Below are 14,443 nucleotides of genomic sequence, written 5' to 3' on the forward strand. Positions count from 1 at the left end.
TGTCAATGGTAACCCTCAGGATGTTGATGGTGGGGGGAGTCAGCGATGGTAATGCTGTTGATCGTCAAAGGGAGATGATTACATTCTCTCTTGTTGGAGATGGTCATTGCCTGTTACTTATGTGGTGTGAATGTTACTTGCCACTTAGCAGCCCAAGCCTGAATGTTGTCCAGGTCTTGCTGCTTCTGGACACGGACTCCTTCAGTATCTGAGATGTCCCGAATTTGTCCTTTTATGAAACATTGGTCACGACTCACTTGGAATATTGCATCCAGTCTTGGTCTCCTCACATGATGGGTGATATTGAGGCTTTGGAAAGGGTACAGAGGAGAGACATTCGACGACTTCCCAGTATAAGACATCTTGGTTATCAAGTTAGACTAAAAGAGTTGGGACCCTACACCTTAGAGAAACATAGACTGAGGGGTGATCCGATTGAGGCTCATAAATAATGAAGGGTCCAATTCAGCATGGGAGAGGAGTCATAACTTTGTATTGTAAAAGGCCAGATGGCACCCGGATCACATTAAATTTCATTTTAAGCGATGGCCTAATGTTCCAGGATAGCCGAGTGGTTAAGGCGTTGGACTTAAAATCCAGTAGACATGTGTCTGCGTGGGTTCAAACCCCACTTCTTGTATCTGCGCTTACAAAACGTTACTTATTCTGTCCCTGACTTTTGCATTGCACCATCATCTCTTCTGTCATTTAATCACTCTTGCCTTCCAACTGATCACAGCTTCCTATTATTTGATCTGCCCCAGCACCGTTCCTTGGCTCTGCGCTTGCTTATAAACTGGTAAATCTTTAACTTAATCTCCTCTGTCCCCTGACAATGACCTTCTCATCCTTCCTGGATTGTGGTTCCTCACAGGATCCGCTGCATCTCCGACTCCCCTCCAGGTAACTGAAGGCCCTGAGCCTTGGTCTCGCTTTATACGCTAGCTGGTAGTTGATTCCTTGCAGGTCTGCCACCGCTCAGGAGAAGCTCAAGACCCAGATCAAGCAAAGTATCAAGAGGAAATTGGACAAAGGCTCCCTGGTGCAGAGCAAGGGACAGGGAGCCTCCGGCTCCTTCAAAATCAGCAAGAAGGAAAACCCAGGGAAAAGTGGGAAAGAAGGTGAAGAAACCAGCAGACAAGAAATCTTCAGTGAACAAACCAGCAGACAAGAAATCTTTCGTGAATGAACCAGCAGACAAGAAAGTGACAACAAAGAAAGTAACAGCCAAGAAAACAAGCAGCAAGGCGGTGGCAAAGCCAAATAAGGCGGTGAAGAAACAACGCTTCAGAAAAAGTCTCCAGCGAAGAAGGTCAAAAAAGGCAAGAGTGTGGCGGGCGGAAAGGCGCTGAAGAAAGTGCAGACATGGAAGAGCAAGGTCAAGCCGAAAGCAGCGAAGGATCAGAAAGCAGGGTCTGGAAAGAAGTGAAAGAGCGCGGGAAACTTGTAAACATCTGAACACAAAGGCTCTTCTCAGAGGAACCCACATCTCTCAGGAAAGAGCTGATCCCCTGATCAAATGATCCCTGTCCCGGCCCCGCCTGCAGATTCCACATGGAAATGATTTGGAGTACACCCAGGATCCCTGGTGACTCCCCTCCACCCAGCCCTTTCCCCACTCTCTGTCATAAAACAGAGGGATGTCCGGCCCTCACTCTAACTGGAGATGTGTTCGGTGTAGTCTCAGTTCACAAATTCAGGGGGAGAGTTTGTAAGACGGTAACACTGGCGGAGAAACCCCACCTCACAACTCAAACCCCAACACATGAGTTTCTCCAATTCAGCTGGAGTCGGGTGACAACAGGAGCTGGGATAGGCTGTGATCGGGAATGTTAGGAATGGATTTGTTCAGGGAGGAATGTACCTGGACTCTCCGAATATAATAGTTCCTTATTTCCCCAGATGACACATTCTGCAGTGAGAGTGAAAAGTCTCTTCACTGCTTCACATTTACTAATTGTTTGGTTCGAGATGAATAATGAGTCAGAGAGTAATGACAGGATCTGAAGCTTCTCTCACACCAGCCCTTGAATGACTCAGTGTGAAGTGTTAAATGTGTGAAGCTGCTGCCAGGGTTTGTCAATCTGAACAGTTTCAGCTCAGTTACTGGGGGCCTGGAATCCCCGCAGTTTGACTCTGTCTCTGATTGGTCACCCGCTTCTCAATCCAATTCTTAACCAATTGGAGAACCACATATAAGTAAATAGAAGTTCTCATTGGCTTAGATTTTCCAATTGGAAAAAGCCCGGCAATTCCAGAGCAGGAAGGAATTGAAGTGATGGAAAATTTCAATTTTCAGGCAACAATTTTAAAACCTCTCATTTTATACATAGAACATAGAACATAGAACATACAGCACAGAACAGGCCCTTCGGCCCACAATGTTGTGCCGATCCTTTGTCAAGGACAATTTAATCTATACCCCATCATTCTCCTTTATCCATATACCTATCCAAAAGCCTTTTGAAAGTCCCTAAAGTTTCTGACTCAACAACTTCCCCGGGCAAGGCATTCCATGCCTCGACCACTCTCTGGGTAAAGAACCTTCCCCTGACATCCCCCTTATATCTCCCACCCTTCACCTTAAATTTATGACCCCTTGTAACGCTTTGCTCCACCCGGGGAAAAAGTTTCTGACTGTCTACCCTATCTATTCCCCTGATCATCTTATAAACCTCTATCATGTCACCCCTCATCCTTCTCCGTTCTAATGAGAAGAGGCCTAGAATGTTCAGCCTTTCCTCGTAAGACTTATTCTCCATTCCAGGCAACATCCTGGTAAATCTCCTCTGCACCCTCTCCAAGGCTTCCACATCCTTCCTAAAATGAGGCGACCAGAACTGCACACAGTACTCCAAATGAGGCCTTACCAAGGTCCTGTACAGCTGCATCATCACCTCACGGCTCTTAAATTCAATCCCTCTGCTAATGAACGCTAACACCCCATATGCCTTCTTCACAGCCCTATCCACTTGCGTTGCAACTTTCAATGATCTATGCACATAGACCCCAAGGTCTCTCTGCTCCTCCACATGCCCAAGAACCCTACCGTTAACCCAGTATTTTGCATTCATGTTTGTCCTTCCAAAATGGACGACCTCACACTTTTCAGGGTTAAACTCCATCTGCCATTTTTCAGCCCAGCACTGCAACCTATCCAAGTCCCTTTGCAGACGACAATAGCCCTCCTCGGTATCCACAACTCCACCAACCTTTGTATCATCTGCAAATTTACTGACCCACCCTTCGACTTCCTCATCCAAGTCGTTAATAAAAATCACAAACAGGAGAGGACCCAGAACTGATCCCTGCGGCACGCCACTGGTAACTGGGCTCCAGGCTGAGTATTTACCATCTAAGACCACTCTCTGCCTTCTATCAGTTAGCCAATTCTTAATCCAACTGGCCACATTCCCCACTATCCCATGCCTCCTGACTTTCTCCATAAGTCTACCATGGGGGACCTTATCAAATGCCTTACTAAAATCCATGTACACCACATCCACTGGTTTACCCTCATCCACTTGCTTGGTCACCTGCTCAAAGAATTCAATCAGGCTTGTGAGGCAAGACCTACCCCTCACAAAACCGTGCTGACTGTCCCGAATCAAGCAGTGTCTTTCCAGATGCTCAGAAATCCTATCCCTCAGCACCTTTTCCATCAACTTGCCTACCACCGAAGTAAGACTAACTGGCCTGTAATTCCCAGGGTTGTTCCTATTCCCTTTCTTGAACAGGGGCACAACATTTGCCACCCTCCAATCACCTGTTTTGTTTTACTGTATTTACCATCATAAAATCCTGACGCGATTTCAGGAATCGTTTTCATTTGTCAATCTGTTAACTGTAAGCAGCGGGAGGAAGGTCCGGTGCAGCAATTTTAAACGGGACAAATATCAGCTTCCTCTCTGGAAAAGGAACACATTAGCGACTAACCGCTTCTCACAGGCTTCTCGGGGACTGACAGAAACGAGCGGTTTCTGATCTTTTCTCCTGAAAGAGGTGGATAATGCTGCAGGGAGCAATGAACTGCCCTTCACTTTCTGGCTGCTAATACACCCCTGAATTTAAACAGTTCAAACAGCGACTGGTGCTTCTGCCGGAAAATGAGCAGATTCACCAGAATGATCACGCTCCATTATGGCCAAAGACATGCAGCTGGCCCACCGCATCCGCGGGGAACGCACCGAAAACCCAGCTTCAGTAACAAGTGTAACAAGGGCTCTTTTCAGAGCCACCAAATCAGCAAAGGAAAGAGCTGCCATCTCTGTTCATCATCAAACCCATTAGATTGGAGGGGCGGTCACATGGTTTCTGTTTTGTCACATCACTTTCCTGAAAGGCCTGTCGGACTGAGAGCTGATCTGGAATTTAGAAAGCAGCATTACCGGAGACTCATTGCTGCTCTGCACAATCTCAACCCCGCTCCTGGGATCCGTTAGCTGGCATTTGGGGAAAAGAAATGGATCCCAGTTTTATTTGGAAGGCATTAATGGAGCCGGGTCCGTTCACATGATGGTTATTTACAAACATTACCCAATGAGTTCACCAATATTTGAATCCATTGGAGATCAGTACACAGGATATGTAAGGCAGCTCGGTCACTCTGACTAGAACAGCCAGTTCCCCGGGGCTGCAGACCCTGACACTGCGGGGAGAGAATCCCCGACTCTACCCCGCCGCCGGGGGGACCAGACAGCTCTGTGTCCGGAGAATAGGGAGGGCCGGGGGGAAGGCACATATTAAAGCGCTGCAGTGGACTCAGCTCCTGTGTGTGCACAACTCTCACTGATTCCGTCCTCTGGGAACAGTGCGATCTGAACAGATCAGGTTAGGAGAGAAACACACAGCCCGAGAATGGCCTCTTCCTTCCTGCATTTACTCTGTTCTGCGAGCAGATTCTCATTGAGAAGCGGTGCTCAGATCACCGGAGAGAAAAAGAAACACAATTCAAACTGTCTAAATGAAAAACAGAGAATTAACCCGGACACTTCCATTATTAAATTCATTCATCAGCTCCGAACCAGTTCCCGTTAATGTACCGGGATAATCTCGGGATTTATCAAATCGAAGGCAGCGAAATTTATCAAATTGTTGATTCTACACCCTGTACTTCAGTTCTTCACTTAACCAGAGGGGGAGATGTGTGAGCAGAGAAACAGAGCGAAATCCAGAGAGGGAACTGAAAACACACCTGGACAGATGTGAAACAGGTCAATCCACTGTTACAATAACTCCATCACTGACTCCCTCCTGACAGTAACCAGTCCTTTCACAGAGACTGTGGGTGGCTCTGAAAAGAGCCTTTGGTTTGTCAGATGACATTTTGGCCGCTTTACTTTTTCTGGGAGCTCTGAGCGCTGGTTTTCTTGGGCAGCAGCACGGCCTGGATATTAGGCAGCACCCCGCCCTGAGCGATGATCACCCCTCCCAGCAGCTTGTTGAGCTCCTCGTCGTTGCGGACGGCCAGCTGCAGGTGTCTGGGAATGATCCAGGTCTTCTTGTTCTCCAGGGCCGCGTTCCCGGCCAGCTCGAGGATTTCAGCGGTCAGATACTCGAGCACAGCAGCCAGATAGACCGGGGCTCCGGCACCCACACGCTCAGCATAGTTACCCTTTCTCAGGAGCCTGTGAACACGGCCCACCCGGAACTGCAGTCCAGCCCGGGAGGAGCGAGACTTGGCCTTGGGCCGAGCTTTCCTGCCGGTCTTTCCTCTTCCAGACATTTCCACAATCTCACAAATACTTCCACAAAGAATGAATAATTTCCTTCGCATTAACTGTCCAGAGCAGGCAGTCAGGATGGCCGAGCGGTTTAAGGCGCTGCGTTCAGGTGACAGTTTCCACTGGAGGCGTGGGTTCCAATCCCACTTCTGACAAGTTGTGTTTTGACAGGCGTTTGGGAGCAGCGGTCAAATGCAAAGAAAAAGCAGGAAAGAACATGGACGAACAAAATAACAATGGACCCAAAGATGTTGCAACAAAACATTTGAGTCAGAGGCAACTGAGCAAACAGCAGGGCACATAAAAGATCAAAAATGTAACCTTTGTATCGGGGTGGAAGATGTTGCCAATCTCCTTAATGAATACTTTACTGTCTTCTCAAATGCGAGGGTGATGCAGATATTGTTATTAAGGAGGAGGAGTGTGAAGTATTGGACGTGATAACTGAAGGAGAGAGGAAGTCTTAATGGGATGAGCATCCTTGAATGTGGATAAATCACCAGGACCAGATGAAATGCACCCCAGGCTGTTGAAAGAAGCCAGGGAAGAAATAGTGGAAGGTCTGACCATCATTTTCCAATCCCTCACTGGATACAGGTATGGTGCCAGAGGATGGGAGGTCTAGTAACGTTGCAATAAAAGCAAAATACGAGGCAGATCAAGCATGGCTGATCCTTTCGAGCAGAGAAACAGAGCTGAATTCCCTGAACCAGTGCAACAGCATTCCGAATAGAAGGAGCCTATACAAACCTGATGGGTTCCACTTAAACAAAAGAGCTGGAGGTGTTGACGGTCAGAACAGATAAAATGTGGAGAAGTGTTTGAAGCAGATGCTGTGTGGTTACTGTAGTAGTACTATGGAGTTATTTCAAGGAGGTGATTCTGAATGTGATGGATCAACGTGGACCCGTCCAAGGCAAAGGTTCTAAGCTTCCCTGTGGTCCAGCCTGGTTGAATGGAACTGAAGCAAACAAATCATCCAGAAGAGGAAAAGATATGTAAGGACATGAAAGCACAGAATTCAGCTGGATGCAATACCAGATGGTATGGCAAGAGTGTAAAACAGCAACAGACTGGTGAATAAAACTTTCCCATTGAATGAGACAAGAGAAAAGAAGGGTAATAATAGTGTCAGGTGAGTTGTGACACTATTCACATTCCACCTTGATCTGAATAGGATGTTGAAGGGAGTGATTGAGAAGAATAGAGGAGAAATGAAAAGAAAGGAGAAATAAACAAACGGTCTTTTGATTTTAGAATGCTTGTTTTTGGAAATGACAGACTGGAAAGTGTGTGTGTCAGAAGATATAGAGCGTAGTTGGGTATGACAAGATCACAGGAAAGTTGTGCCCTGAGACAAGGTGTGTGTTGACAGGAAAGCTGCTTTCTTTTGCACAATATGTATTTTATTCATATAATTTGTGCAATTACATTGCAACGCAGTTCAACATTAATATTACATAAGGTACAATACAGATCAGTTTCCTTCGATAATGTACATGCTGTATCTCACTATCCCTGCCTGCACAGGTTATATTTACAGTATTTACATTACACATCAAACATTCTCTGGTGCAAACAGTCCGAGGGGTTTTACACGGGCTCCAGCCCCTCACTGTACTATGGCCTACTCGGGCCTGAGACTGCAGCCTTTCCCCATTGAGTCTCCATGGTGGCTTCCCCAAGCTTTAATGCCGTCCCACAGCACATAGTCTTGGACGTTGCAATGTGCCAGTCTGCAACACTCGGTCATGGACAGCTCTTTGCTCTGGAATACCTGTCCCACGGCCGGGCTCGTTCTCAATAGAGATCATTTCAAATGAACATTTCCTAAATCCGTGCTTTCTCTCTCGTAATAAAGAGAACAGGATGTCTAGCAGATTCAGTGTGAGACAATAACACTGCCGGGTAAAGGCCGCTTTCCAACTCCAATCTTAACACAGGAGATTCCCCAAACAGCTGCAGTAAGGTGCTGTAAACTGCTGGAAGCGGATGTGTGTGGAAATGATGATGTTACTGAGGAGGTTTCTTAGTATAGAATGGACTGTGTTTAGGTGGGAATATTACTGAGTGTTAATTGCATCGGGACCATATTTAAAAGCTCCGGCTTTCTGGAAAGCCTTGACTATGAAGGCCGAGTCTGTAAGGGTTTGTGTGGAGAGCTGGGTTTCGGTTCTACTGTTAATAAATGGTTTGAAATTGGCAGCCCGGAGGAAACTGGAGGTCTAGCTGAAAGGTGAGGGGCCGTTCTCTCTCTGTCTGTCACTCTGGGTGTCTCCTCCATCGAGCTCTCTGTTTCATCTTCACTCTTGTCTCCTCCCCTCCCTGCTCTCACTCTGCCTTTCTCAGCCAGGTCCGGGTGGCCTGTATAAAAAGGAGCCTGACGGAATCAGTCTCTTTTATTGTGCACTGATTTGAGGCAAGAATCAACATGTCTGGCAGTAAACAAGAGTATGCTCCAGGCAGGCAGCATGTTAGAATCCATGAGGAAAGGCATCATCACCCTCATCGACAAGCGGAAGGGGGAGAGGACAGAAATCAGATATTGGTGGCCCAATTTCTGCTTAATGCTGACTACAAGATTCTGTCAAAAGTCATAGCCAGTCGATTCAAGTCTGCTCTGGAGTTGGTGATTCACCATGATCAGACCTATACTATACCAGGCAGGACAATCTCTGATAGCTTTGAGCTTCTCAGGGATATGATCACCTATGTATTGGACAGGAGGGTGGACACCTGCCTCATCAGCCTGGACCAGGAGAAGGCTTTTGACAGGATATCGCACACTTACATGATGGATGTGCATTCCAAAATGGGGTTTGGAGAGGGAATCTGCAATTCGGTCAAACTACTCTATACAAACATCAGTAGTGCAGTCTCAATCAATGGGTGGGAATCAGAAAGTTTCCCGATCCAATCTGGAGTCAGACAGGGCTGTCCTCTCTCTCCTGTCTTGTTTGTTTGCAGTATTGAACCCTTTGCTGAGTCTATTGGGAAGAATGCGAGCATCAGAGGGGTGACAATCCCAGGCAGCGGAGGCACTCAGGTTAAAACCTCCCTGTACATGGATGACGTCGCCGTTTTATGCTCGGATCCACTGTCTGTGCGCAGACTGATGAGCATCTGCGACCAGCTCGAACTGGCCTTGGGAGCCAATGTTAAACACGGCAAGAGCGAGGCCATGTTCTTTGGGAACTCGGCTGACCGATCCTTTGTCCCCTTCACCGTTAGGTCAGACTACCTGAAGGTGCTGGGGATATGGTTTGGAAGGGCTGGTACGTGCACCAAAACCTGGAAGGAGCGAGTAGCCAGGGTACAACATAAGCTGAGCATGTGGGAGCAGCAATCTCTCTCCATTATGGGTAAGAAACTAGTCATCAGGTGCGAGGCGCTCACATTGCTGTACGTGGCGCAGGTCTGGCCCATACCGCATTCCTGCGCTGTGGCGATCACCTGAGCCATTTTCCGCTTCATCTGGGGATCCAAAATGGTCCGAGTCCGGAGGGACACGATGTTCAAACCTCTGGATAAGGGCGGGAACAATGTACCCAACGTCGCCCTCATCCTTATGGCTACCTTTGTGTGCAGCTGCATCAAGCTGTGTGTAGATCCCCAGTTTGCAAACACCAAGTGTCACAATGTGCTGAGGTTCTATCTGTCCCCGGTGTTGCAAAGGATGGGCCTGGTCATATTGCCGCGGAATGCTCCATTCAGTTGGACTGTGCCGTACTGCCTATCCTTCATGGAAAAGTTTCTGTGGAAAAACACCTTTGACCACCAATCCATCAGGCAGTGGTCTGCACGGAATATCCTCAAGGCCCTACGGGAAAATGAGATGGTGGATCCTGTCGGATGGTCCCCTGAGCAGAAGTCCAAAGTCATTTAGCAGAATGCCTCATCAACAGAACTTTCAAACAAGCACCAAGATGTAGCCTGGCTGATGATGAGAATAGCCTTCCCCGTCAGATCCTTCCTGTACACCCGAAGTCTCACCCCATCCACACGCGGCCCTCGAGGTGGCTGTGGTGGAAAAGAGACGTTGCCCACCTCTTTCTGGAATGTGTCTTTGCAAAGCATTTGTGGAAGAGATGCAGTGGTTTTTGTCGAGGTTCATCCCAAGCCGCTCTGTCGCACAGGAGTCTGTGCTCTGTGGTCTGTTCCCAGGGACGCACACCGAGATAAACATCAACTGTTGCTGTAGGACTATCAATTCATTGAAAGACGATCTTTGGTCTGCCCGAAACTTGCTGGTGTTCCAGCGCAAAGAGTTGTCCATGACCGAATGTTGCAGACTGACACATTCCAAGGTCCAGGACAACGTGCTGAGGGACGCACTAAAAGTTGGGGCAGTCGCAGCAAAGGCTCAATGCGGAAAGACCACTGTGTAAGGTCCCCCCACCAAGCAGAAATGAGGGGATGGATCCATGGGAACTGTAGCCAGAAAATATTTGTTGGCTGTTAAATGTACATGACCTGAGAAATGAAATGGAAGGGTTGTGAGGCAACTCACTCCTGTATTGAAGGAAACTGATCTCCTTTGCACTCTTTGTATTGTTTGCCTTGGTGCTTTTTGGAACTGTTTTGCAATGTATTTTTCTTTTCACAGATTTTTATGAATAAAGTATATTTTGGAAATTAATAAAAGAAAGTCTGGCAGAGGTAAAGGAGGGAAAGAACTGGGCAAAGGCAGAACAAGGCGGCACCGTAAAGTGCTTCCTGATAATCTCCAGGCCATCACCAAACCAGCAATCCGCCACCTGGCTCACCGTGGCGGGGTCAAGCGGATCTCGGGTTTGATCTTTGAGGAGACTCGCGGGGTGTTGAAGGTTTTCCTGGAGAATGTGATCAGGGATGCGGTCACCTACACTGAACACGGCAAGCACAAGACGGTCACTGCCATGGATGTGGTGTACGCTCTGAAACGGCATCGCCGCACTCTCTACGAATTCAGCGGCTGAACAACTCGACCCTTTCCAGCAAACACAACAAAATCTCTTCTAAGAGCCACCCACCGCCTCACAGAGAGAGTAGTGACCTGGAAATGGGAGCTGGGATAGGCTGTTTAGAAGTGTTGGAATAAATCTGTGCTGTGTTCGAGATACAAAACTAGAATCCCCAAATTTGACATTTCAGTTGCAGCAAGGATGTGCAGTGGATTTGATTTTCTAAACGGGCTGTGTAAACAGTGCCTGAGGCTCTGCACTTAGTTATTTCCCCAGTCCACACATGCCCTCAGTGAAAAGCCACATCACTCCTCCGGAATCACTCATTGTTTTCATAGAATTTCAAAATGATTTTGCTGCAATGAGGGAATCCGGGAGTTTTGCAGCAGCCGTTCAATCGGTCACTGGAACCAGACCCACTTGTGATGTTATTTCCCCCGAGACGGTGTTTCCTGCACTGAAACTGACAGGGTTTGTGAAACTGATCAGTTTCAGCTCAATCATTCAGGGACCTGGAATTCCCGCAGTTTGAGCCCGCGCTATCCAGAACCCACTTCTGATTGGTCACCCTCTTCCCATTAGCATGTCTTAACCAATTGCCGAGCCTCGAATTAGAAAATACAGCAAATCATTGGCTTAAATTGTCGTCCTGGCAGAAAGTTTGAATTCAAAAAAGCCGCCAATGTCAGTGTTGGGCAGAATCGAATTACTCAACGAATCTCCATAACGAATTGGCAGCACATTCTATACTTTCCCCGATTTTCCTTTCCATCGATTGGGGTGCTAATTCACTCGGGTGCGTTTGCTAATACTAACTGTAATCCTCAGATCCATTTAACATTTCAGTAATCCTATTGAATACAAAAAGGAATTTTATGATTGAATTTCCATTGGAAGATAGTGAATTAGCACCCCGATCGATGGAAAGGACAATCGGGCAGAGGTTAAAATGTGCTGCCAATTCGTTATTGTGATTTGTTTACATAACTGACCAGGACTGACTACACCAGAACGCAGCTAAAGGCTTCCACCCCACTGACCGCTCTACCCGCTCTGCAACTCGCTTTCTCCCCCTCCTCCCTACTGGCGAAATTCCGCACTCTGGCTGTTCGCTCTCCGCACCCCCACCCCCCACCCTTTCCCAGCCCAGCCCACAGCTGCTCGCTCTGGCCGTGACACTCGCTCCGACATTTCTTCACCAGGCGCCACCTGTAGAAGCAGGGGGGCCGCAAGGAGTGACGGGGCAACGTAGGATTGAGTGGCAGAGAGGAGGGAAGCGGCACGGCCTGGAGCGAGTGGCCAGAGAGTGGAGTGTTGCGAAGCGAGGAACAACTGGCCAGGGGAGTGGGGCGGGGGGTGGGGAAGCAGCGAGGTCTGGAGCGAGCGGCTGAGGGGGGAAATCGTCGAGGCCTGGAGTGAGTTGCCGATGGGGGAGAGCTACAGCTTCAAAATCTCCCATTGAGCCACTTCCTCCAGCCAAGTGGTGGGGGGATGGGGTGGCTAAATACCCAATGACGCTTTGTCACGCATGCACGAAGATGGATTTGTTGCGGAAATGTGATGACGTTGGCGCTGCAAAATGACATCATCCCGTGCACGCGCCACTCAATCCTGGCAAGATGTCAAAAATCACAGTGATTTTTTGCTCTTTTCAGTGCACTCCTCTTTCTTTAGTTGCCTCTTACTCGAATGTATTGAAGAAACATTTTTGGGTCCATTTTCATTTTCCTTGCCAATATTCTTCCATGTTCTCCCTTCACCGCTGCTCCCAAATCCCTCCAGTTCAGTCAAAACACAACTTGGCAGAAGTGGGATTTGAACACACGCCTCCAGAAAGCACTACAACTTAAACACATCCCTTTAGACCACTCAGCCATCCTAACTGCTCCAAAATTATGACAAAAGCTGAGAAATTATCCATTCTTTGTGAAAGTATTTGTGAGATTGTGGAAATGTCTGGAAGAGGAAAGACCGGCAGGAAAGCTCGGCCCAAGGCCAAGTCTCGCTCCTCCCGGGCTGGACTGCAGTTCCCGGTGGGCCATGATCACAAGCTCCTGAGAAAGGGCAACTATGCTAAGCGTGTGGGTGCCGGAGCCCCGGTCTATCTGGCTGCTGTGCTCGAGTATCTGACCGCTGAAATCCTCGAGCTGGCCGGTAATGCTGCCCGGGACAACAAGAAGACCCGCATCATCCCCAGACACCTGCAGCTGGCCGTCCGCAACAATGAGGAGCTCATCAAGCTGCTGGGAGACGTGACCATCGCTCAGGGCGGGGTGCTGCCTAACATCCAGGCCTTGCTGCTGCCCAAGAAAACCAGCGCTCAGAGCTCCCAGAAAAAGGAAAGCGGCCGAAATGACATCTCAGAAACCAAAGGCTCTTTTCAGAGCCAACCACAGTCTCTGTGAAAGGGCTGGTTACTGTCAGGAGGGAGTCAGTGATGGAGTTATTGTAACAGTGGATTGACCTGTTGCACATCTGTCCAGCTGTGTTTTTTAATTTGCTCTGTTTTTCTGCTCACACATCTCCCCCTCTAGTAAAGTGAAGAACTGAACTACAGGGTGTAGAATCAACAATTACCAGGAGCGGGGGGTGAGATTGTGCTGAGCAGCAATGAGCCTCCAGTAATGCTGCTTTCTAAATTCCAGATCAGCTCTCAGTCCAACAGGCCTTTCGTATTTTAAATATCACAACAGAGCTGAGCGGGGGTGAGCGCAGCCTCAGCTGCACCGAGTCTCAGGGGCTCTCAGGACCCCAATCAGAGCCGCCAGGCCTGGCGGGCGTGCAGCAAGCACCCGGGGGAGGGAGGGTGCACCGTTAAAGTGACGGTGCAGCACCTCCCCCATCCTCGCCGCCACTTCCGGGTTTCTTCTCCCGTTTATCTCAACATTAAGAAGACGCTTTTGCTCTGGACTACACTGGTTATAAAGTAAGAACCAACTTTGTCTCTGAAAGTGATGAATAGCAGCAACAACAGCAGAATCCAACCCCTGCAGTTACATGTGAACTTGCTGATGTTGCAGCAGATTGAATGACTGAGTGAATCCCTTCCCACAAACATGGCAGGGGAACGGCCTCTACCCAGAGTGAGTGTGTTGGTGTTTCAGCAGATCATTACTGCTTTTAAAGCTCTTCTCACAGTCAGGACATTGAAAAGGTCTCTGATCAGTGTGAACAAGTTGATGTTCAGTGAGGTTGGATGACTGAGTGAACCCCTTCCGACACACGGAGCAGGTGAATGATCTCTCCCCAGTGTGAACTCACTGGTGTTTCAGCAGGTTGACTCTGGCTGGGTTCAGTTCTACACTCACTGGTTCCTCTCTCTCTCTTCCCCTGAAGGTGCTGATTCTGACTGTATGTACGTGCTCTCTCCCCCTCCGAACCTCCCTGTCCAATGTAGTATCTCCCAGTTTTGGTGATGTGCTCTCCCTGACCTGTCTCCATTTCTCCTTCTTATACAGACTTGCCCTGACTGTCACTATTTCATAGAATCATACAGCACAGAAGGAGGCCAATCGGTCTTTTGTGCCTGTGCTGAATCTGTGAAAAAAATGATGCAATTAGTCCAACCCCCTGCCTGTTCCCCATAGTCCTGGAGAAATTCACTTTGAAATATTTGTCCAATTACTTTTTGAAAGTTATAATTGAATCTGTTTCCAGCACCCTGTCAGACAATTCATTCCAAATCCGAATCAGTTACTGGGCAAAAAGATCTCTCCTCACCTCCCCTTGACATTTTTGGCCAACAATCCCAGCTTCACCACCCTGTCCAGAGGACTG

At 48.2% G+C, this 14,443-nt stretch overlaps 2 protein-coding genes and 1 non-coding gene across 3 annotated transcripts; 2 read left to right on the top strand and 1 right to left on the bottom strand.

Annotated features, from left to right (window-relative positions):
* Positions 1 to 557: 557 nt before the first annotated feature.
* trnal-uaa (transfer RNA leucine (anticodon UAA)) lies at positions 558 to 641 on the top strand. Its single transcript has one exon. It is a non-coding gene; the product is annotated as a tRNA-Leu (tRNA).
* A 4,727-nt stretch (positions 642 to 5,368) lies between these two features.
* LOC137358446 (histone H2A-like) lies at positions 5,369 to 5,725 on the bottom strand (the record flags this gene model as incomplete). The annotated part of the gene is made up of 1 exon (XM_068024410.1): positions 5,369 to 5,725. A coding segment is annotated over exon 1 (357 nt), but the record flags the coding sequence as incomplete, so codon positions are not given.
* Positions 5,726 to 12,618: 6,893 nt separating this feature from the next.
* Positions 12,619 to 12,975, top strand: LOC137358445 (histone H2A-like; the record flags this gene model as incomplete). Its single annotated transcript, XM_068024409.1, has 1 exon — positions 12,619 to 12,975. A coding segment is annotated over exon 1 (357 nt), but the record flags the coding sequence as incomplete, so codon positions are not given.
* Positions 12,976 to 14,443: the final 1,468 nt, after the last annotated feature.

This window comes from Heterodontus francisci, chromosome 50, assembly GCF_036365525.1.
Source record: "Heterodontus francisci isolate sHetFra1 chromosome 50, sHetFra1.hap1, whole genome shotgun sequence".
Lineage (NCBI taxonomy): Eukaryota > Metazoa > Chordata > Chondrichthyes > Heterodontiformes > Heterodontidae > Heterodontus > Heterodontus francisci.